General features: G+C 46.9%; 2 protein-coding genes across 4 annotated transcripts; one reads left to right on the plus strand and one right to left on the minus strand.

Moving 5' to 3' along the window:
- Positions 1-2,029: 2,029 nt before the first annotated feature.
- LOC132540808 (proline-rich proteoglycan 2-like) lies at positions 2,030-2,765 on the minus strand. Its single transcript, XM_060198989.1, has 2 exons — positions 2,230-2,765; positions 2,030-2,105 (listed from the first exon to the last, which is right to left on the minus strand). Exons 1-2 carry the CDS (start codon positions 2,763-2,765, stop codon positions 2,030-2,032), a joined length of 612 nt encoding a protein of 203 aa, XP_060054972.1.
- ZBTB5 (zinc finger and BTB domain containing 5) lies at positions 2,065-21,539 on the plus strand. Of its 3 annotated transcripts, none has more exons than XM_007524110.3 (3): positions 2,065-2,269; positions 4,409-4,524; positions 17,267-21,539. In XM_007524110.3, exon 3 carries the CDS (start codon positions 17,271-17,273, stop codon positions 19,299-19,301), a length of 2,031 nt encoding a protein of 676 aa, XP_007524172.2. In that variant the 5' UTR covers positions 2,065-2,269; positions 4,409-4,524; positions 17,267-17,270; the 3' UTR covers positions 19,302-21,539. The 3 variants fall into 3 exon arrangements, with proteins under 3 accessions (XP_007524172.2, XP_060055152.1, XP_060055151.1); XM_060199168.1 differs by lacking the exon at positions 2,065-2,269 and adding an exon at positions 3,836-3,908; XM_060199169.1 differs by lacking the exon at positions 4,409-4,524.
- The last annotated feature ends 335 nt before the right edge of the window (positions 21,540-21,874 follow it).

Genomic DNA, 21,874 nt, shown 5'->3' on the forward strand with positions numbered 1-21,874 from the left:
AGAGAGACACTTGCAGCATTGCTTCACCTCTGCAAAGCTTTCCCCCTGCAGGTGGGGGCTGAGGGCTTGAACCTGTGCATCCCTGTGACTCTTTCAATGTGAAAAAGTCTGCTCAGAGAGGCGGGAAGGGTGGCAGGAAGGGAGAAACTAAAGAGATAACTCAATTGGTAGAGGATTTACATGTCAGAGGGTCCAAATTGGACCCTCGGTGCTGCATAAAGAAATGAATCTTTCAGCTTCTGAATTTATTTTAAAAATTGTAACCAGGGGGCTGGGCGGTGGTGCATCTGGTTGAGTACACATGTTAGCATCCACAGGGACTAGTGTTCAAGCCCCCCTGGCTCCCCACCTGTAGCGGGAACCTTCACTATTGGTGAATCAGGGCTGCTGATGTCTCTCTACCTCCCTCTTCCCTTTGAATTTCTCTCTGTCTCTATCCAAACTAATAAATTAAAAAGTGCAGTAATTTTAACCAGAGCACTGGTCTAATTTGGCTTATTAATAGGTGGTGCTGGGGTGGGGGATTGAACCTGGAACCTTGGAGCCCCAGATGTGGAAGGCTTCTTGCATAATCATTATGCTATTTCCTCAACCTGCTTATTTTATTTTAGTCATTGGGGTCCTACACACTACAGAAGTCACTGCTTTGGACTGATTTTCTTTTTTCATTCAACTAGGAAGACTAAGGGGAGAGACACCACAGCACCAAAGCACTTCCCATGCGGTGCCAGGGCTAGACCTCTCTTTTCTTCCCCATCCAAGCACTCAGCCCCTCGGGTATGGGGGTCCCAGACAATTCCAGGGTCCCAGCCAGGTGCCTTTTTTCCTTTCTTTCTTTCTTTCTTTCTTTCTTTCTTCCCTGACAGCTTCCAACAGAAAGCCACTGTTGTTCGTTCTGATTCAACCTGTGTGCACATACACTAAGCCCCAGGTCAGCACTTCGCCTGACCCAGCTGCCTGCCAGGCATGGACGGTACTTCTGGCTCAGCATTTTTGACCTAATCCGAACCGTTTCTTGGAATTTTTAAAAAATTAATTTTTTAAATTTATTCCCTTTTGTTGCCCTTGTTGTTTTATTGTAGTTATTATTGTTGTTGTTATTGATGTCGTTGTTGTTGCATAGGACAGAGAGAAATGGAGAGAGGAGGGGAAGACAGAGAGGAGGAGAGAAAGATAGACACCTGCAGACCTGCTTCACCGCCTGTGAAGTGACTCCCCTGCAGGTGGGGAGCCGGGGTTCAAACCAGGATCCTTATGCTAGGGGAGCCAGGGCTCGAACCGGGATCCTTACGCAGGTCCTTGCGCTTTGCGCCACCCGCGCTTAACCCGCTGCGCTACAGCCCGACTCCCCGTTTCTTGGAATTTTATCTTAGTTTTTCCAATATTTGAATCCCAGACCAGGCATACGGATCCAGCGAAAGGTACTCTACTCAGGTAGCTATGAGAGAGGAATTGCATCTCGAACCCCGTGGGAGAAATGCTTCAGCTTCAGGCTGAGGTTCTGGAGGCCCGCCAATAGTGGAGTTGGGCAAATACCCTTTGCCCGCAGCCACTGTGGTCTGTCAGAGCCTCTGAGCTTCTCACCTGCAGCGCTCCTAGGCATTTTCCTTCTCACTTTAGGGTAGTCAGGTGCCTGTGCAGGAGATCCCAAGAAGGGGGCGGGGTCTCGAACTCGCGGTCCTCCGGCAACGTCAACTGTGCTCTCTATCCGGGGAGCTCGGTGCGTCCCGCCTCTGGCCGCAGTTCTGGAGTCCAAGCCCTGTGGCCAGCAATCCCGCCTTCCAAAGAGTTTGGATCCCAGCTTCACTTGTCGCGAGGCCACACGCTTCGTGATTGGCCGCAGGCTGAGGGATTCTGTCGGTAGTAAACACAGCGAGGCTCTTGGGACCGTGATTGGTCAGCGTCCTTCCGGATTCCGCGCCCCGACTGGCCGCACTTCTGGCCCTGCTCCGCCCCTCCCCGCGCTGATTGGCTGGAGCGCCGCCCGGGGGTAGGGAGCGTGAAAAGCGGTAGGCGAGTTCTCATTGCGTCACTTCCGTTTACTGTCTGCCGCGGCCGCGGGGTTCTCAGAGTCCGGTGGCGAACGGACTGAAGGAGGTGGCTGACTAGAGGCGGGGGAGGGGGGTGGTGCGTGGGCGGAAGCGGAGAGGAAATCCCTTCACCGAGACGGGCCGCCGGGACGTCCCCGCCTCCTCCGACGGCTGTCGGGTCGGGTCGGAGAAGGGTCACCGCCTCCATTGAGAAGGGGGGGCGGAGCCCCGAGGCTCAGGTGAGGCGACCCTGTCAGCGCCCGCGGGGGCTGCTCCGCGGGGGCGCGCCGGGGCGTCGTCGGGGCGCGCGCGCCGGCTCCCCTGCGCGTCCGTCCGAGGGGGTATTGTTACTCTCGGCGGCCGAGGGGCCGGGCGGCTGCGGGGCGGGTGCTTCTGCGCAGGCGTCCCCGGTGTCCCGACGCCTGGCTGTCTGTCTGTGGCCCCCGGCGGGGGGGGGGGTCTGCGGGCGGACGGACGGAGGGAGCGGTTCCGGGAACGCGGGGGGGGGGGCCGGGTCTCGGGACCTGCGGCGGGGCGGCTGAGGGGAGGTCCCGGCGGGGTGGAGCCCGGGGCTTGGGGCGCCCCGACCTGGGGTCCGGGGTGCAGAGTGGGGGCGGGGCGCCGGGCTGAGAAACGGCCGCTGCGTCTCCCGGGGCGTTTGGGGGGCTTCGCAGGTGGGCGGTGTAGCTGCGGGCGGGGCGGGGAGTTTGGCGACCAGCTGGTGGTGATGATCATCTTCCTTCGTAACAGAGGACAAGCCCCTGGGTTGGTGCTAGGAGGGCACCTACCTGGCGGCGCTGTTGCTGCTGCTCCTCTTCCTCCTCCTCCTCCTCCTCCTCCTCCTCCTCCTCCTTCTTCGTCTTCCTTTTCCTCCACTCCTTCCCCCTCCTTCACTTCATCCTCCTCTTCCTTCTCCACTTCCACTTCCTCCTCTTCTTCCTTCTCTTCTTCCTCTTCTTCCTTTTCTCCACTTCCTCCACCTCCTCCTCTTCTTTCTTCTCTTCTTCATCCTCCTCTTCCTTCTCCCCTTCCTCCTCTTCCTCTTTTTCTTTGATTTATAAAAAAGGAAACATTGACAAAACCACAGGATAAGAGGGGCACAACTCCACACAGTTCCCACCCCCAGATCTGCGTACCCCACCCCCTCCCCCGATAGCTTTCCCATTCTCCATCCCTCTGGGAGCAGGGACCCAGGGTCGTTGTGGGAGCAGAAGGTGGAAGGTCTGGCTTCTGTCATCGCTTCCCCGCTGAACATGGGTGCTGACTGGTCGGTCCATACTCCCAGTCTGCCTCTCTCTTTCCCTAGTAGGGTGGGTCTCTGGGGAAGCGGAGCTCCAGGACACATTGGTGGGGTCTTCAGTCCAGGGAAGCCCCGTTGGCATCATGGTGGCATCTGGAACCTGGTGGCTGAAAGAAGAGCTGACATATAAAGCCGGGCAAATCGTTGACTAACCATGAACCTATAGGCTGGACTGGTGCAGGTGAACTTACTCCTCCTCCTTCTGCCCCTTCCTCTTCCTCCTCTTCCTTCTCCTAGTTCTCTTCTCCCCCTCTCTTTTTACTCTTCCTCCTCTCTCCTCTTCTTTATTATTATTACTGTTATATCATCTTCCCACCGGTCTGACGTGGGAGTAGAAGGCAGACCTGGAGTGTCTCGGAGGGAATCTGTTTGTCAGAGCCGAACCGTGAGCTCGAGGTTAGGGAGCAGGCCGACAAGGTCTGGAAGCTGCGTGAGTAGAAGGAACCGTCCGCCTGGAGCAGAAAGCTGCCTGCCAAGCTCCCTGTGGGCGACTCTCCTCCCCGGGTGGGGGTGCTGGGACTCGTGTCCTGGAGGTGGGGCCTCTAGAGCCCTTTTACAAAGGCCTGCACGCTGCTGTGGTGAGGGCAGTGGGCCGGAAGCTAAGGAGCTGAGGTGGAGGGAGAACCGAGCAGAGATCTTTAGAGAAAAGGCCCGAAGTGGGAGAAAAGCCTCCGGAACCCGCGCAGACTCGGGGAGGGAGACAGCCTGGGCACCGGCTGCGGAAGGCCTGCTTGGGCCTTGGGGTTTGCCGAGTTGACCCAGGACGTTGGACATTGCCCGGGGTCCACTGTTTCTCTGATTCGCCATTTTTCTTCTGCTGTGTTACCTACAGTATAGAGTGTTCTTCCCCCCCTTCGGTTTATTGAAGTGTCCCAAATTTCAGGAAAGGGTGCTGGGGGCCGCGGGGAGAAGCATCACTAGTTGAGTGTCTGCCTAAATTTAGGGTAGAGTGCGCTCAAAGATTCTTAACACTAGACCATCACAAGAAGTGAAAATGATTGTAAAGGATCGGTGGGATTCGAGATGCATATAGAGTTTAAGGTACTTCCCACGAATTATATTGAATTCTTCTTTATAGGCAAAACATAAGATGTCTTACCGTGTCCAGTGAAATGTGGCAAAGCTTGCTGTAGGGCCGACACCGTCTTGAATCTGCTTCTGTTTCTTCTTGGAAAGGAAAAGGAAAAACTCCAGGTATTTAGTCCCTGCCCTGAACTTGAAGATTTAAATGTAAACTTGCTATGAACAGACACTGTCCCCCTCTGTCAGCTGTGAGCATCTGCCCTTCCTCTTCCTGTGCCTGAGGGTGCTCAAGTCCGGACTTCCTCCCGCGCAGCCAGCTTTTGGTAGCGTAGCAGGTGGGGTGCCGGGCGACACTGCGCAGCACCTTTCGTCTGAGCACGAAGTGAGCCTCTCCTGTGCCGAAAGACCAGCTGTTTCTGCAGGAACTATTGCTCCTTATAGGGGGTTTCATCATTTCTCTTACTGAGTAGAAGCTTTTCCTCTGAAGAACTAATTTGGGGTTGTCTTCTGTTTTTTTGTTTTTTGTTTTTGTTTTTGTTTTTATATTAGCTTTATTTATTTATTGAATAGAGACAGCCAGAAATTGAGAGGGGAGGGTAAGATAGAGAGGGAGAGAGACAGAGAAACACCTGCAGCCCTGCTTCACCACTCATGAAGCTTTCCCCCTGCAAGTGGGGACCAGGGGCTCAAACCTGGGTCCTTTTGCACTGTAATATGTGCGCTCAGCCAGGTACGCCACCACCTGGCCCCTGTCTTCTGTTTTATTAATAACACATATACTTGCTGGAAATGATCTCTTTCTCACAGATTCAACAGATTGAGAATTGAGTAGTTGCCTTAATGTAATGCAGTGGACATAGATTACTTTCTTAGTATCTAAGATTATTTGACCTATAGATAATTTTCATTCTCAGTATCAAATATATTTGAGTTATGTTTACAGTTCCTGTATTTCCTTGATCCTAAAGCACCTTTTGTGCACACTTTTTAAAGATTTTTTAATTGGTAAAATGGAAATATTGACAAGACTATAGGATAAGAGGGGGTACAATTCCACACAGTTCCCACTACTAGAACTCCTCCCTGTCTTATCCTCTCCCCTGAAAGCTTTCCTGTTCTTTATCCCTCTGGGAGCATGGACCCAGGATCATTATGGGATGCAGAAGGTGGAAGGTCTGGCTTCTGTAATTGCTTCCCTGCTGAACATGGGTGTTGGCAGGTTGATCCATACTCCCAGCCCTAGTGGGGCAGGGCTCTGGGGAGGAGGGGCTCCAGGACACATTGGTGGGGTAATGCTGTTTACAGGATGCCAATAAATAAGCACTGCTGGGAGTCAGGCAGTATCACAGCAGGTTAAGTGCACATGGTGCAAAGCACAGGACCGGTGTAAGGATCTGGGTTAGACCCCCCAGATCCCCACCTGCAGGTGGGTCGCTTCGCAAGCAGTGAAGCAGGTCTGTAGGTGTCTTACCTTTCTCTTCCCCTCTCTGTCTTCCCCTCTTCATTTCTCTCTGTCCTATCCAACAACAATGACAGCAGTGACAACAACAATAATAATAGCAACAACAATAAACAAGGGCAACAGAAGGGAAAAATAGCCTCCAGCAGGAGCAGTGGATTTGTAGTGCAGGCATCGAGCTCCAGCAATAACCCCAGAGTCAAAAAAAGAAGGTGGGAGTCGGGCAGTAGCACCGTGGTTTAAGCTCACATGGCACAAAGCACAAGGACTGGCATAAGGATCCAAGTTCCAGCCCCTGGCTCCCTACCTGCAGGGGAGTTGCTTCACAAGTAGTGAAGCAGGTCTGTAGGTGTCTTATCTTTCTCTCCCTCTCTCTGTCTTCTCTTCCTTTCTCCATTTCTCTCTGTCCTATCCAACAACAACAACATCAGTTAACAACTACAACAAAACAAGGGCAATAAAAATAAATAAATAAAATATCAAAAAAAAATTTTTTAAAAAGCACTCCATATCTTAATTGGCAGATTTTTTTTCTTTCCTAGTGTTACATAATCTACCATTCTGCAGTCATTGATATCTTGTTTTTTCCTCCAGGGTTATCTCTGGGGCTCCGTGCCTATGCTACAAATTCACTGCTCCTGGAGGCTATTTTTTTCCTTTTGTTGTCCCTGTTGTTCACTGTTGCTGTTATCATTATTGTTATTGCTGTCATTCTTGTTGGATAGGACAGAGAGAAATGGAGAGAGGAGGAGAAGACAAGAGGAGAGAAAGACACCTGCAGACCTGCTTCACCATTTGTGAAGCGACCCATCTGTAGGTGGGGAAACGGGGGCTCAAACCAGGTTCCTTACGCAGGTCCTTGGCGCTTTGCACTATGTGTGCTTAACCCACTGCGCTACTGCCCGGCCCCAGTCATTGACATCTTAGACCTAATGTCATTTGCTATAGTTAAGAGACTTGTGCACCCAGTTACTTTTTAATTTTAACCAACTGATTTTTCAAATTTGACTTTGTGTTCTAAAGAAAGTTTACAGTTGAAAAGAATTCTCTTGAGGTATTTTTCTTACATATAAATGGAAACTAACAGTAATTTGCTTCCTTTGCAAACTTCTTTATTTTTTGTAATACTTATTTATTCCTTTTTGTTACCCTTGTTGTTTTATTGTTATTGTTATTGATGACATCGTTGTTGGATAGGACAGAGAAATGGAGAGAGGAGGGAAAGACGGGGAGAGAAAGACACCTGCAGACCTGCTTCACCGCCTGTGAAGCGACTCCTCTGCAGGTGGAGAGATGGGGGCTTGAACTAGGATACTTATGCAGTGCCACGTGCGCTTAACCCACTGCGCTACTGCCTAACTCCCCCTTTGCAAACTTCTAAAGGATAATTGATGGACCTGCTTTTTGGAAATTACACTTGGTAGCTTGTTGCTTTGTGTACTTAGTGATAAGTCTGCAAATATTTTCTTTTCAATTTTTTAGGTATAAAATGATTAGGGTGAAGTGTTCCCCCTTCTGTACATGATTCAGCTAATTTGGTGTGCTTGATTTAGTCATTTTAATTAGTCATTTTCAATTCAAGTTATATATAAACTAATTTTGATTAGTCAACTATAATTAAGAATCCACTCAGCTGTTCTTCTTAAAAATTCAAGATCTTCAGTTTTTTACTTCTGTCTCTGCTCTTTTAGTTTCTGTTGAAGCTGGGATATATGGAAAAAGGACAACAAGAAACCTCTGTTTTAGGATTAATTTGTGAGGGGAACCTGCATACAGTACAGAAATTGAAGCACATTTACTAGCATACACTGCATTCTTTATTTTGAATAGAATGTTAAAAACAGTGTAGGAGAAATAACTAACTTGCTGAGCTGAGTGCTAATATCAGTCATTGCTAATGATCTGGGAATGATTTAGAAGTCAAGGACTTGGGGGTCGGCCGGTGGTGCAGTGGGTTAAGCGCATGTGGCACAAAGCGCAGGGAACAGCGTAAGGGTCCTGGTTCGAGCCCCCGGCTCCCTACCTGCAGGGGAGTCGCTTCACAGGCGGTGAAGCAGGTCAGCAGGTGTCTGTCTTTCTCTCACACTCTCTGTCTTCCCCTCCTCTCTCCATTTCTCTCTGTCCTATCCAACAATGAACAACATCAACAATAGCAATAATAATAACCACAACGAGGCTACAACAACAAGAGCAACAAAAAGGGGGAAAAATGGTCTCCAGGAGCTGTGGATTCATAGTGCAGGCTCCAAGCCCAGCAATAACCCTGGAGAGAGAAAAAAAAAGTCAAGGACTATACTGCTTACAGGCACACTGGTAGGGGCTGGCAAAATAGCTCACTTGGATAGTGTACTCCATTGTCATGTATGTGACCCAGGTTCAAGCCTCCCCCCCGCCCCACATACACAACTGAAGGAAGCGTCAGTCCTGTTATTCTCTGTCTTTCTCTCTCTGCCTATCTCTGTCTGAAAAAGTCAGCTTGGAGATGACGGAAAGAAGGGAGGGATGGATTCAATAGCAACTAGCAAGGTCATGCTATGGTAGAGCTCTGACCAGAGAGTCTGAAGGCCCAAGATTGATCCTCGACTCTGATCTTCCTTCCCTCTCTTCCTAGGCATGTGTGTTACATTTGTCATCTTTTTTACTGGAAAGGCACCATCAGGAACCCCTAGTGTTGCCAAATGACAGAACTGAGCATACTCTCTCATAAAAGTCAAAAAGTGAAGCTTTTTTTTTTCCCCCTCAAAGATGTATTTATTTTAGTTAGAGACAAAGGCAGAGAGAGAGAAACCACAGCACCGAGGCTTCTTCAGCGCAGTGGAGGCTGGACTTGAACAGGCAGAAAGCACACTATCCAGGTGACCCACGTCACCAACCCACAAAGATCTATTGATGAGGCAGAGGGAAAACCAGAAATTCCCCTTAGGACACTGGGGGTCGAACTTTGGACCTTATGCGCGTAAGTCCATCACTCTGCTGTGGTACCTCCCAGTTGCAAAAAGTAAAACTTCAAAAAATCTGAAACTATGCCAATGAATTTTTCCACTGTTGTATTTAAATACATTGATTTACATCTTGTACCTTGAATTAAGATTTTTTTATCCATATCTTATTTTGTAATATTATGGTTACTTTAATCATTTGGGAGATCTTGATTCACTGAGTTAAACAGATATCCAAATACTGACACATTTATTATACAGGATTTTTTTTTTTTGTAGTCACATTTCAGGGCTGGGGATCTGATTCGGGGACAGAGCACATGCTCCCATACCTGAGGCCATGAGTTACAATTACTAGCACACACCCTCCAAATTACATTTCACTAATATCACCAGTGACCTTATCTGAAGAGTTAAGCATTGGAAAGCTGTCAGACAGTTGGTGACAATTACAAATTCTCTAAAACTCAAAATTTCCACCTAAAAGCTCAAATTTTGTCATAAACAATAGATATAGTAAGTCATTTCCTTTGAATTGACAACTTGATTTCGTTTATTATTATTATTATCATTATTATTTTGCTTCCAGGGTTATTGCTGGGTGAGCGCTCAGTGCCTGCACTACAAACCCACTGCTCCCAGAGGCTATTTTTTTCTTTTGTTGCCCTTTTTGTTGTCGTTGTTGTTGTTATTGTTGGCATTGTTGTTGGCTAGGACAGAGAAATCGAGAGGGGATGGGAAGACAGAAAGGGGGAGAAAAAGACACCTGCAGACCTGCTTCACCGCTTGTGAAGTGACCCCCCCTGCAGGTGGGGATTTCATCATTTTTAAGAATATAGTGGTAAATGCTCATCCCTAAAAAGCTGTTGGTTTAGCTTGGAACTCTTAGATTGCATTAGTACTTTTCCTTGAGACGACACTGCACTTCAGGTACTGTGTTACTTCAGGTTGCTTCCCATGTTGTCTCACGTAAAACTGAAATGAATGTGTCTTCAAGAACTGGACCAAAGAGCAGTAATGAGGTAGGGACTAGCCATCATCCTCATAGTAGTGGCTATGTCCAGCACAGAGAGTGTTCTGACTAGTTTTTTCTTGCTGTCCAGTCAAAACACAAGTATCCAGCCTCATGTCAGTTCTGTGAGCAAACCAAAGGACCAGCTTTAATGCTTAGGGTGACTAACAGTCATTTCTGCTGTTCCAACCAAGAATCCTGACTGATACTGTTTAAAGATTTAAAAATATTTTTTAAGTTATGTGAAAAGTGGATAGTCATTAATTCTAAACTTTGTGCCATGTGCTTGACCTTTCTGATGAATTAGAGTCAATAATAGTGTTTACAATTCTGTACTTACCTTTCTAGTCTTACCTCCATTCCTGCCAAATTGGATATGTTGCTTTTCTTTTTTTATTATTATCTTTATTTATTAGATAGAGAAAGCCAGAAATTGAGGGGGGGTGACAGGGAGAGACAGACACCTGTAGCCCTGCTTCACCACTTGTGAAACTTCCCCCTGCAGGTGGGGACCAGGGGCTTGAACCTGGGTCCTTGAACACTGTATTGTGTGCACTCAACCAGGTGCACCACTACCCAGCCCTAGATATGTTGCTTTGCTTTGCTTCCCCCCCCTTTCTTTTTTTGTCTCCAGGGCTCAGTGCCTGCACTATGAATCCACTGCTCCTGGAGGCCATTTTTTCCCCTTTTTGTTGTTGTGGTTGCTGTTGTCATTGCTGTTGTTGTTGTTGTTGGATAGGATTGAGAGGAGGGGAAGAAAGAGGGGAGCAAGAAAGAAAGACACCTGCAGACCTGCTTCCCCACCTGTGAAGAGACTCCCCCTGCAGATGGGGAGCCAGGGGCTTGAACTGAGATCCTTGAGCTGGTCTTTGCTCTTTGTACTACATGTGTGCTTAACCTGCTGTGCTTTTCTTAACTTAGACCTCTACCCATCTTTTCCTCTTGTCTAGAATGTACTTTACTAAATCACAGTTTACCCAAAGCCAGTTCCACACCTAGCTCTGCTGTCAGTGCCACCACGAAGCTGGAAGTAACCTTTGCCTTCCCAGCTCACAAAGAACACTTTATCTCTTTCGTGTGGCACTTCATGCTTTGTCCTGTGGACCATGGATATTTGTGTATGCCTTGCTTCCACTGAGTACTCAGCTAGACTGTGCCCTACAAATCTGGCTCGCAGCACTTAACCTTGAGTGAAGCAAGCACTTCAGAGCATTGGGTGAATGAAGCAGTAAGCCAAATGTGCAAGTAACTTCATGGACTGTTGAGATTTCTGGAGCTAAATATCTTCTCCGGTACATGGTTTGAAGTTGCTAGGACTATCTTTTCCCTCGGAGTCTTAGCTGGTCTCTGTTTGCTGCTGACTGTGTGCAGCCTCCAGTCCCTCATAGTGGGATTGCTATAGCTCATCTTCAGTCAGTTAAGAAACTAGGAAAATCAACAAGGGCAACAAAAGGGAATAAATAAATATTAAAAAATAAAAGAAACTAGGAAAACTGGAATTTTTGCTTGTTTTTAATTTAAAACTGTGTTGGATTTTGAGGAACTTTTTGCCACAGGGAACAGTTTCATACATAGCTTTGGCTTTTATGTTGGGATATTTTGAGTTTTTTTTTCTTTCTGGTTTTTCATTAATTTTTTTTTTCATTATAAAACAGAAGTATTGACAAGATCGTAGGATAAGAGGGGTACAATTCCATATAATTCTCACCACCAGAACCCCATATCTAATCCCCTCCCTTGAGAGCTTTCCTACTCTTTGTCCCTCTGGGAGTATGGACCCAGGATCATTATGAGGTGCAGAAGGTGGGTCCACTAATTAAAAAAAAATATTTACTTAGAGAGCATGTGTACATGCAAGAGCATCACTCTGGCACATGCAGTGCTGGGGGTTGAACTCGAGACCTTATGCTTATGCCCTGTCTACTATGCCACCTCGTGGGGCCACTTTTTTTTTTTTTTATTATTAATTTTAGAGGTAAACAAGACTCAGAAAAATTCCTGTCAGGTAGTGTGTTTTATATATATTTCTTTTCCTGTTAATACAGTACTATAGTTCTACATACAAAGTTCATTCAAGAAGTAATTCACTGAACTGTTATCTGACACTTAGAAAATAGTTTCTGCCCTTAGCAAGTTGTTTTAGTAGAAAAGGCATTTTGAACTGCCTCAGGGATATAAGTAATGCGTGTATATATATATATATTTTTTTTTCTGAGTCTTGTTTACCTCTAAAATTAATTTTAAAAAAAAAGTGGCCCCATGAGGTGGCACACATGGCACAAAGCGTAAGGATCCCGGTTCGAGCCCTAGGCTCCCCACCTGCAGGGGAGTCACTTCCCAAGCAGTGAAGCAGGTCTGCAGGTGTCTCTCTTCCTCTCTCTGTCTCCCCCAACTCTCTCCATTTCTCTCTGTCCTATCCAACAACGACGACATCAATAACAACAACAACTACAACAGTAAAATAACAAGGACAACAAAAGGAAATGAATATATGTATATTGTAGTGAGAGAGGGATACAGAAAGACCAGAGCACTGCTCAGCTCTGGCTTATGCTGGGGATTGAACCTGGGACCCTGGAGCCTCAGGCATGAAAGCCTTCATAATCATTATGCTGTCTTCCCAGCCCCATCTTAGGTATTTATACAGGTAGGAGGGGCTGGAAAGCTCTATATTATCTTTTTCTTGGAAAAGGTGAGTGACAGTGAACATGGAGGTCTTCAGGTTGTTAGGTCGTCTGACTTCCTGATGTGTTTCTGTGCTTTTCCTCTTAAAACATAAGTTGTGTTGATTTTTTTTTTTTTTTTTGATATCATCAAGGCCCACACATTTATGACTTCTCTGCTTCTGGGCTGAGTTCTTCATTCTTTTAAAGATATATATGGGGGGGGGGGTTAGAGGGAGAGAAAGAGAGACCACAGCACTGGAGCTTTCCCCAGTTCATGTGCTTGTCGTGGCGTGTCCCTACCAGGAAAAGGCATCTGTACACATCACACACACCAAGTGATCGATAGCAAACATCTATAAAGAACTCAGACAACTCAACAACAACAAATAACCCACTAAAAAAAGTGGGCCAAAGAACTCGACAGCTTTCTAAAGAAGAAACACGTATGGCCCATAGACATATTAAGAAAGGCTCTGCTTCACTTAACATTCGAGAAATGCAAATTAAAACCACACTGAGATTTCACCTCATACCTGAGAGAATGGCTTCTGTTAACAAGGCAGGAAACGACAGGTGTTGGGGTGGTTGTGGAGAAAAAGAAACTGCTACACTGCTGGTGGGCATGCGGACTGGTGCAGTTCCTCTGGAAGCTGTATGGAGAGCCCTTAAACAACGTGATTACACTGTGATTCAGCAATACCACGCTTACACGTTTATCCGAAGGACATGCAAACACTAATTTGAAGGGACACACAACCCTGTGGTCATAGCTTCACTACTAATAACCAAAGGGGGGCAGGGCAGTAGCACAGCGGGTTAAGCACACATGATACAAAGCATGAGGACCGGCGTAAGGATCCCAGTTTGAGCCCCTGGCTCCCCACCTGCAGGGGGGTCATTTCACAAGTGGTAAAGCAGGTCTGTAGGTGTCTTTCTCTCCCTTCTCTCTTTCACTCTTCTCTCCATTTCTGTCTTATCCAACAGCAATGACAGCAATAACAACAATAACTACAACAACGATAAAAAACAAGGGCAACAAAAGGGGGAAAAAATAGCCTCCAGGAGCAGTTGATTTGTAGTGCAGGCACCGAGCCCCAGCAATAACCCTGGAGACAAATAAAATAAAATAAAAAATAACCAAAGAGTGGAAGCAACCTAAATGCCTGTTGGCACATGACTACTAAAGAAATTATGTGATGGAGCCAGGCGGTGGCACACTTGGTTAAGCGCACACATTACAGTGCACAAGGACCCTGGTTCAAGCCCCTGGTCCCCACCTGCAGGGGAAAGCTTCACAAGTGTTGGAGAAGGGCTGTCTCTTCCCCTCTCAATTTCTCTCTGTCTCTACTTAGTAATAAATAAATAAAAATTAAAGAAAAAATTAAAAAATTTAAAAAGAAGTTATGTGATATATACTACATGGAATATTGTTTGATTGCAGAGTACTGCAATCAAAAAGAACAATTTTGTGTCCTTTGGGATAAGCCGGATGTAATTGGAAGTGCCTATGTCCAGCAAAATAAGGAGAGAGGTAATAGACAACTATTGGGTGACTTCACCCAGATGTGGAATAGAGAGTTTAAATACATGAACTTGAAAACAAAAAAAGGAAATGAACTTTCTAAGACTTTGTGAGAACTATGGTGGTTATCATTGGGAGGATAGGGACATAGAACTTGGTAGTGAATGATCTGGAATTCTACCTGTAATCTTACAATTTTTTTAAAATTATTTATTCGTTTTTTGTTGCCCTTGTTTTATTGTTGTAGTTATTATTGTTGTCTGTCTTCATTGTTGGATAGACAGAGAGAAATGGAAGAGAGGAGGGGAAGACAGAAGGGAGAGAGAAAGACAGACACCTGCAGACCTGCTTCACCGCCTCTGAAGTGACTCCCCTGTAGGTGGGGAGCTGGGGACTCAAACCGGGATCCTTACTCCAGTCCTTGTGCTTTGTACCATGTGCACTTAACCCACTGCACTGCTGCCCGACTCCCAATCTTACAATTCTGTATACCACTATTAACCACATATATTTTTTTAAAAACAGGGAACTGTGTAGTGGTAACCTGATTGAGCACATGTAATAGGTACCATGGGCAAGGACCTGGGTTCAAGCCCCTGCTTCCCTTTCAAGACTTTGAGTCCTCAGTCCTCAGATAACCTTAATTATATTTAGTTAAGGAATTACTAACAGCATGTTTCTGTAGATACCAGGTTTTTTTTTTAAAGATTTTATTTATTAATGAGAAACATAGGAGGAGAGAGAAAGAGCTAGACATCACTCTGGTACATGTGCTGCTGGGGATTGAACTCAGGACCTCAGGCTTGAGAGTCCAATGCTTTATCCACTGTGCTACCTCCTGGACCACTAGATACCAACATTATACTGTACATTTGCTTTGGGTTAGATACAGTTACTAATTGGTAGATTATTTGCCAAATTTCCATGAGCTATGTGTACTCTTACTGTCATATTTTGAAATCCTAAAGTGATCTGGAGCTTTTTCCCTTAGGTTGAAGATTCAAACAGGCAACTTTAGGTAGAACATTTACCTTCTAAGCATGAATTTTTTTTTTTTTTTTTCTACCAGAGCACTGCTCAACTCTGGCTTATGGTGGTGCAGGGGATTGAACCTGGCATTTTGGAGCCTCATTCATGAGAGTCTTTGCATAACCATTATGCTATCTACCCCCACCTGAAGGATGAATGTTTCTTTTGTTTTTGCTTTTGCTTCCAGGATTTTTTTTGGGGGGGGTTTTGCACCTGTGTGATTTCACTGCTGGCTTACTTTATTTTTTTATCTTTACTTTTTTCCAAATAGAGTGTGAGAGGCCTAGTGGGAAAGGATAGACACCATAGCACTGCTCCAGCAGTTGTGATACTTGCTGTTGGCATGGTGTTTCCATGTGGTGTCTGGGGGCTCAAATTTGTGTCTGCTCCTGTGGTATGCACACTACCAGCTTTACTGGCTCCTGGCTCCCAGCTCTCAGCATGAACTATCATATAACTTTGAAACTGAAGTTCTGAAGTTGCTAGGTTTTTTTTTTTTAGACATATATATATATGTGAGAGAGAGAGAGAGCATCTCTCGTATATATGGTGTTGCTGCTTGGGACCTCATGTTTGAGTCCAGGACTTTATTCATTGCACCATTTCCAAGGCAGCTTCGTGAGAGTTTTGAATAACCATAGTTTTTTGTTTTTGTTGTTTTAATATTTATTTATTCCCTTTTGTTGCCCATGTTTTATTGTTGTAGTTATTATTGTTGTTATTGATGCCATCGTTGTTGGATAGGACAGGTGGGGAGCCGGGGGCTTGAGCTATGATCCTTACACTGGTCCTTCCACTTTGCACCACGTGCGCTTAACCTGCTGCACTACTACCCGACCATCTAGTGTCTTTTTAATGGTGTTTATAAATGAATGGAATGTGGGGGCCAGGCGGTGGCACACCTGGTTAAGTACATACATCACAGTGCACAAGGACCTAGGTTCAAACCCCTGGTCCCCACCTATAAGGGGAAAGCTTCCTGAGTGTTGAAGCAGGGCTACAGGTGTCTCTTTCTTTCTGTTTCCCCCTTCCCTGTCAATTTCCCTCTGTTTCTATCCAATAATAAAGACTAAAAAAAATTTTTTAAAAAGTGGGGTATATGCAGCCTAGTGCCATCTCTAACAGAAAATCTTCCCTCCTAATATTGATTTGCCATTTGCAATTATATGAGGTTTCTAAAGGACTCAACATGTTCGCAGAGTTTATTCATGTCTGTAGGGAATACAGAACTCAGAACTTCTGTGGGGCAGATAACCCATCACCCACATGTTGCTCTTTTCTAGCATGGTTCCTGAGTGGCAAAAGTGGGTCATTGGGAAGCCAGGAGATGACATAGGCACACACTTTGCCATGTGCTGAACCGCAGTACCACATGGGAATACGACTCTGGGGCATACTCCGGTGATGGTGAGGCAGTGCTGTGATGCCTCTCCTTTTTCTCTTTCTCTCCCTCTGTCTAAAAGAAGATGAAAAAGTAGACCCAGGATCGGTCTACTTGTCCATGTGCAGACCGTGAGACCATTAAAAACAGTGAAAGGGGGGGTCAGGCGGTAGCGCAGCAAATTAAGCGCAGGTGGCACAAAGTGCAAGGACCCGTGTAAGGACCCCGGTTGGAGCCCCTGGCTCCCCACCTGCAGAGGAGTTTCACAGGCGGTGAAGCAGGTCTGCAGTTGTCTGTCTTTCTCTCCCCCTCTCTGTCTTCCCCTCCTCTCCCCATTTCTCTCTGTCCTATCCAACAATGAACGACATCAACAATAACAATAATAACCACAACAAGGCTACAACAACAAGGGCAACAAAAGGGGGGGAAATGGCCTCCAGGAGCGGTGGATTCATGGTGTAGGCACCAAGCCCAGCAATAACCCTGGAGGCAAAAAAAAACCCAAAAAGAGTGAAAGGGAGCCTGTGAACAACCAGCAGCTGGCCCTCCATGTGTGCATGTGCTACTGAGCTGGCATTTGCTCTTTATTTGCCAGGTCTTTAGTCTGTGTCCATCATCAGAAACTTCACAGCTTTAAAGTTCCAAAAGTTGGTTTCCCGATACTATCTTCTCATCACATCCTACGTGCTCTGACTTTGACCTCAGCTTTTCTTTTTCTTTTATTTATAAAAAGGAAACATTGACAAAACCATAGGATAAGAGGGGTACAACTCCACACAGTTCCCACCACCAGAACTCCGTATCCCGTCCCCTCCCCTGATACAGCCTTCTCACTCCCTAACCCTCTGGGAGTATGGACCCAGATCTCAGTTTTTCTAAGTCCTAACACCTTGTATTTCCCACAGGATCATGGATTTCCCTGGACACTTTGAACAAATCTTCCAGCAACTCAACTATCAGAGACTTCACGGCCAGCTCTGTGATTGTGTCATCGTGGTGGGGAGCAGGCATTTTAAAGCCCACCGCTCTGTGCTGGCAGCATGCAGCACGCATTTCCGAGCCCTGTTCTCAGTGGCAGAGGGAGATCAGACTATGAATATGATCCAGCTGGACAGTGAGGTGGTGACAGCCGAAGCCTTTGCTGCTCTGATTGACATGATGTATACCTCCACCCTCATGCTGGGGGAAAGCAATGTTATGGACGTCTTGTTGGCAGCCTCGCACCTGCACTTGAACTCTGTTGTGAAGGCATGTAAGCATTACCTGACCACAAGGACGCTGCCCATGTCTCCCCCCAGTGAGCGAGTTCAGGAGCAGAGTGCCCGCATGCAGCGTTCCTTCATGCTGCAGCAGCTGGGCCTCAGCATTGTAAGCTCAGCCCTCAGTTCCAGCCAGGGGGGCGAGGAGCAGCCAGCCCCCATGAGCTCTTCGATGCGCAGTAATGTGGACCAGCGGACACCCTTCCCCATGAGACGCCTTCATAAACGTAAGCAGTCAGCAGAGGAGCGGGCCAGACAGCGCCTGCGCCCCAGCATGGATGAGTCTGCCATTTCTGATGTCACACCAGAGAATGGGCCATCTGGGGTTCATTCCCGGGAGGAGTTCTTCTCACCAGATTCTCTGAAAATTGTGGATAACCCGAAAGCTGATGGCCTGACTGACACCCAGGAAGACAGTACCATCATGTATGGCCAGTCTTTCAGTGCTCAAGAAGATGCCCAGGTTCCCAGCCAATCTGACAATAGTGCCGGCAACATGACGCAGTTGTCCATGGCCTCGCGTGCGACTCAGGTCGAGGCTAGTTTTGAGCAGGAAGCCGCAACTGAGAAGAGTGGTTTTCAGTGCAAGAATTCTGAGGTTGGCCTTAGTGAGAAGGACCACATGAGAGTGGTGGTGAAATCTGAGCCGCTCAGCTCTCCTGAGCCTCAGGATGAAGTGAGTGATGTCACCTCGCAGGCTGAGGGCAGCGAGTCTGTGGAAGTGGAAGGGGTTGTGGTCAGTGCCGAGAAGATAGACCTCAGCCCTGAAAGCAGTGATCGGAGTTTCTCAGACCCCCAGTCTAGCACCGACAGGGTAGGCGACATCCATATTTTGGAAGTCGCAAATAACCTAGAACATAAATCTTCTTTTAGCATTTCCAGTTTCCTTAACAAGAGCAGAGGCAGTAACTTTAGCACAAATCAGAACAGTGATGACAATATCCCAAACACCACTAGTGACTGCAGGCTGGAGGCCGAAGCCCCTTATTTGTTGAGTCCAGAGGCTGGGTCTGCGGGTGGGCCTTCCTCAGCTGCTGGCTCTCATGTGGAGAACCCATTCAGTGAGCCTGCAGACTCTCACTTTGCTAGGCCAATGCAAGAAGTGATGGGCCTGCCCTGTGTGCAGACGTCAGGCTACCAAGGAGAACAGTTCGGGGTGGATTTTTCCAGGTCTGGCTTGGGTCTTCATTCCTCTTTCTCCAGGGTAATGATGGGCTCCGCGAGAGGAGGAGCCAGCAACTTCCCATACTACCGCCGCATAGCTCCCAAAATGCCAGTTGTAACTTCTGTCAGGAGTTCACAGATCCCAGAAACCCCTGCCAGCTCCCAACTACTGATGAACACAGCCACATCCTCATTTGAAAACAGCCATCCTCCCCAGGCTGGCCCTCCACAGCTGACCAGGGCATCCGCTGACGTCCTGTCCAAGTGCAAGAAGGCCTTATCGGAGCACAACGTCTTGGTTGTAGAGGGAGCTCGCAAATACGCCTGCAAGATCTGCTGCAAGACTTTTCTGACCTTGACAGACTGTAAGAAGCACATCCGTGTTCACACAGGTGAGAAACCCTACGCCTGCCTCAAGTGTGGCAAGCGGTTCAGTCAGTCCAGCCACCTGTACAAACACTCGAAGACTACCTGCCTGCGCTGGCAGAGCAGCAATCTCCCTAGCACTCTGCTCTAGCCCTGCCTGCCAGGTGTAGACTGCAGCTAAACTCTCTCGGCTGGTGGCTGATGCCAGTGGTCTCCAGGCTTCACGCAAACAGCGGCTCTTGCAAATTTTGATGAGTGATAGTAAGTAGAGACCTACTGAATTTAGCACTTGTGCTGCTGCATTTCGAAGTGAAATGCACTTTCAGAGAGGGACGCAATCCCCAAAAGCAAGTTCCTCCTTAGGGTTTGAGTGAGGAATAAGTTTGTGGCACACTGAAAAATTAAAAATTGAAGTGCAAAAAAATTTTTTTAGCGATTTTTGTAAAATTCTGTGACGTATTTAATGACACTTCCTATGCCCTCAGATGGGAACATTATATACCTGTACGGTGAAGCAAAATGCACTTCCGTGTAGCCGGTGGCAGCTTTATGCCTGTCCACCAGGAAGGCCCTTGGGGACAAGCCTGCCTGCCACACATGCTTTAAAGTGAGCTCATGAGCTAGTCCTAGGCCTCAGAAAGTACTGTATTTTTTATGTTTGCCTGATTTGCAGTCACAGACACTGCACTTTAATGGTGCTGACACTGGGTCCAGAGTGAACATTCTCTGGACTATTAGGTGTATATACTTTTGAAAACATCACTTGTTGAATAGATGTTTTTACAATTTTTCCTGGTTTTAAAAACAAAGTTGTAAATGGAGACTGTACTTGTAGGGGGTGACAAGGCATTGTTTCTGTATGTGTTGTTTTAGCAGTATTTTAACCAACTTCTACGTATGTTACAGTTTCATGTTTAAAAGTCTAAACAAGAGATTGTGTTTTGTCTTTGTTGTGATATGTGTGGTTACATTTTGTGGGGTCTTTCTCGGTGCTTTTACCCTTTGCTCCATCAGGTCCAGCCTGACATGTCACCAACTGTTTCTTCACACACTCATCTGGCATCTCTCCCAGGCCTACCTTCTCTTCAGCTTCATACTAATCAAATATGATGTCAGCCTGCCTTCACTATGAGTTGTTATTGGTAAATACCATAGTATAGATCCTTTGTTTGCCCAGCCCAGTAAAAAATGTCTAATTTCTTTTTTTTTTTTAAATTCATGTGGCCATGTTCATGACTATAAGGCGGCTGGACAGTTCAGAGCATGGCAGTCACCAGGTAGTAACAGACTGTTCAGGGAAATGTGGCACCACCAGCTAGGGCTTCTCTCAGGCCCCACTGCTTCATTTCCTCAACGTCAACTTGCTTCTGGCCTTGTGTCATCAGGGCTGTCAGTGCTACCTGTGTTCAGCTGGGCGCTAGTGCGTGTCTCTCCACGGGGACAGCACAGGTTCGGGTTTCTAGAGCTAATTCATGCATGAACAGGATTTCATTTTGTATACAGCTTTTTTAGACACACCAAACCATTATGCATACGGAAACCCTTCATTTCTTATGTTTAGAAGGCTAAGTATGTGTAGCTTAAAACAGAAATTAGCATATGCTTTCTTCTCGTAATCTAGTGTGTGAAATTACACGTCTGTGGATAAACTCATAGTGTGCATAGTTGGGCTTAGCATCTTCTATGAATTGACTCCCAAGGAGGAAAGCCGAAGGGGAGCCTGATTCCTCTCCTTTCTAACAGGTGTGGGAGAGACCATGATGAGTTAGGAATCAGCTGTCAAATTCAGTTGTGTATGCAGTTAATTGTTAGCAGTCATGTTCTGACTTGACGTGAGCAAGTTCTGCATCCACCCCTGTGTGTGGTGTGGAACCAGTGTCTTGTGAGATTGCCCTTGGAGGCAGGTGCGTCAGCATGGAGAACAAGAGTGGCCCTGTTTATGCTCGGGCAGAGGAATGCACTAGGCCAGAAGAGCAGCGGCAGCCCTCCTTCCCTTTGGTTTGGAGGAGGCAGTGCCTGGAGACTAATCCTTCACCTCAGCTCAGGCTTTTGGGGCCCCTCTGAGATAGTGGCTGGAACCTAGAATCTCTCATCTACCTCTTAGTCTATCAGTTTCTGTGTGTGAGAAGCAAGCTTATAGGCCAGTGTCCCCCGTTACATGCTGTAGCACTTAAAAAATAACTCAGAGGAAACCAGCCCCAAGGTTCCTGCGATCTGTAGTTCCTACCTGAAATATGGCTAATATTGGGTTCCTGGATTTGGATTGGTTAGCCTTAATTGTAGCTTGGCATAATTTCTGGTGACCAAATCATAAGGTTCTATCAGGGCACCCATGTCAGTGGTGCTGTGCTCAAAATTTGAGATTTTGAAATAAAACATGTCACATTTATGCCTCTAAGTATGTGTTTTTTTCTCCACTTGGGCTATTAAGGCCTAGACAAAAGGGGAGGGGGACTTTGATGTTGTCAGCTAATATGTTACTGGTTGTTTCCCCTCAAATGTTGCCTTTGGCCTCCCTGCCTTCTCTGAGAGGTCATATCTTGCCATTAACCCACCCATGGGATCCTTTGAGGGTCTTTGCTCCCTTTCCTGCCTTTCAGGTTGAAAGCTCCATCTTCCCATTTGGATTGACTGTGGGGAAGACCCGGGTTCCCGGTGGCCTGTCCTGGGGGAGGAGTGAGGGAGGTGGTGAGTAGAAAAAGGGCATCCCTGGGGGAGGGCGTG

Source organism: Erinaceus europaeus, chromosome 10 (genome assembly GCF_950295315.1).
Source record: "Erinaceus europaeus chromosome 10, mEriEur2.1, whole genome shotgun sequence".
Taxonomy (NCBI): Eukaryota; Metazoa; Chordata; class Mammalia; order Eulipotyphla; family Erinaceidae; genus Erinaceus; species Erinaceus europaeus.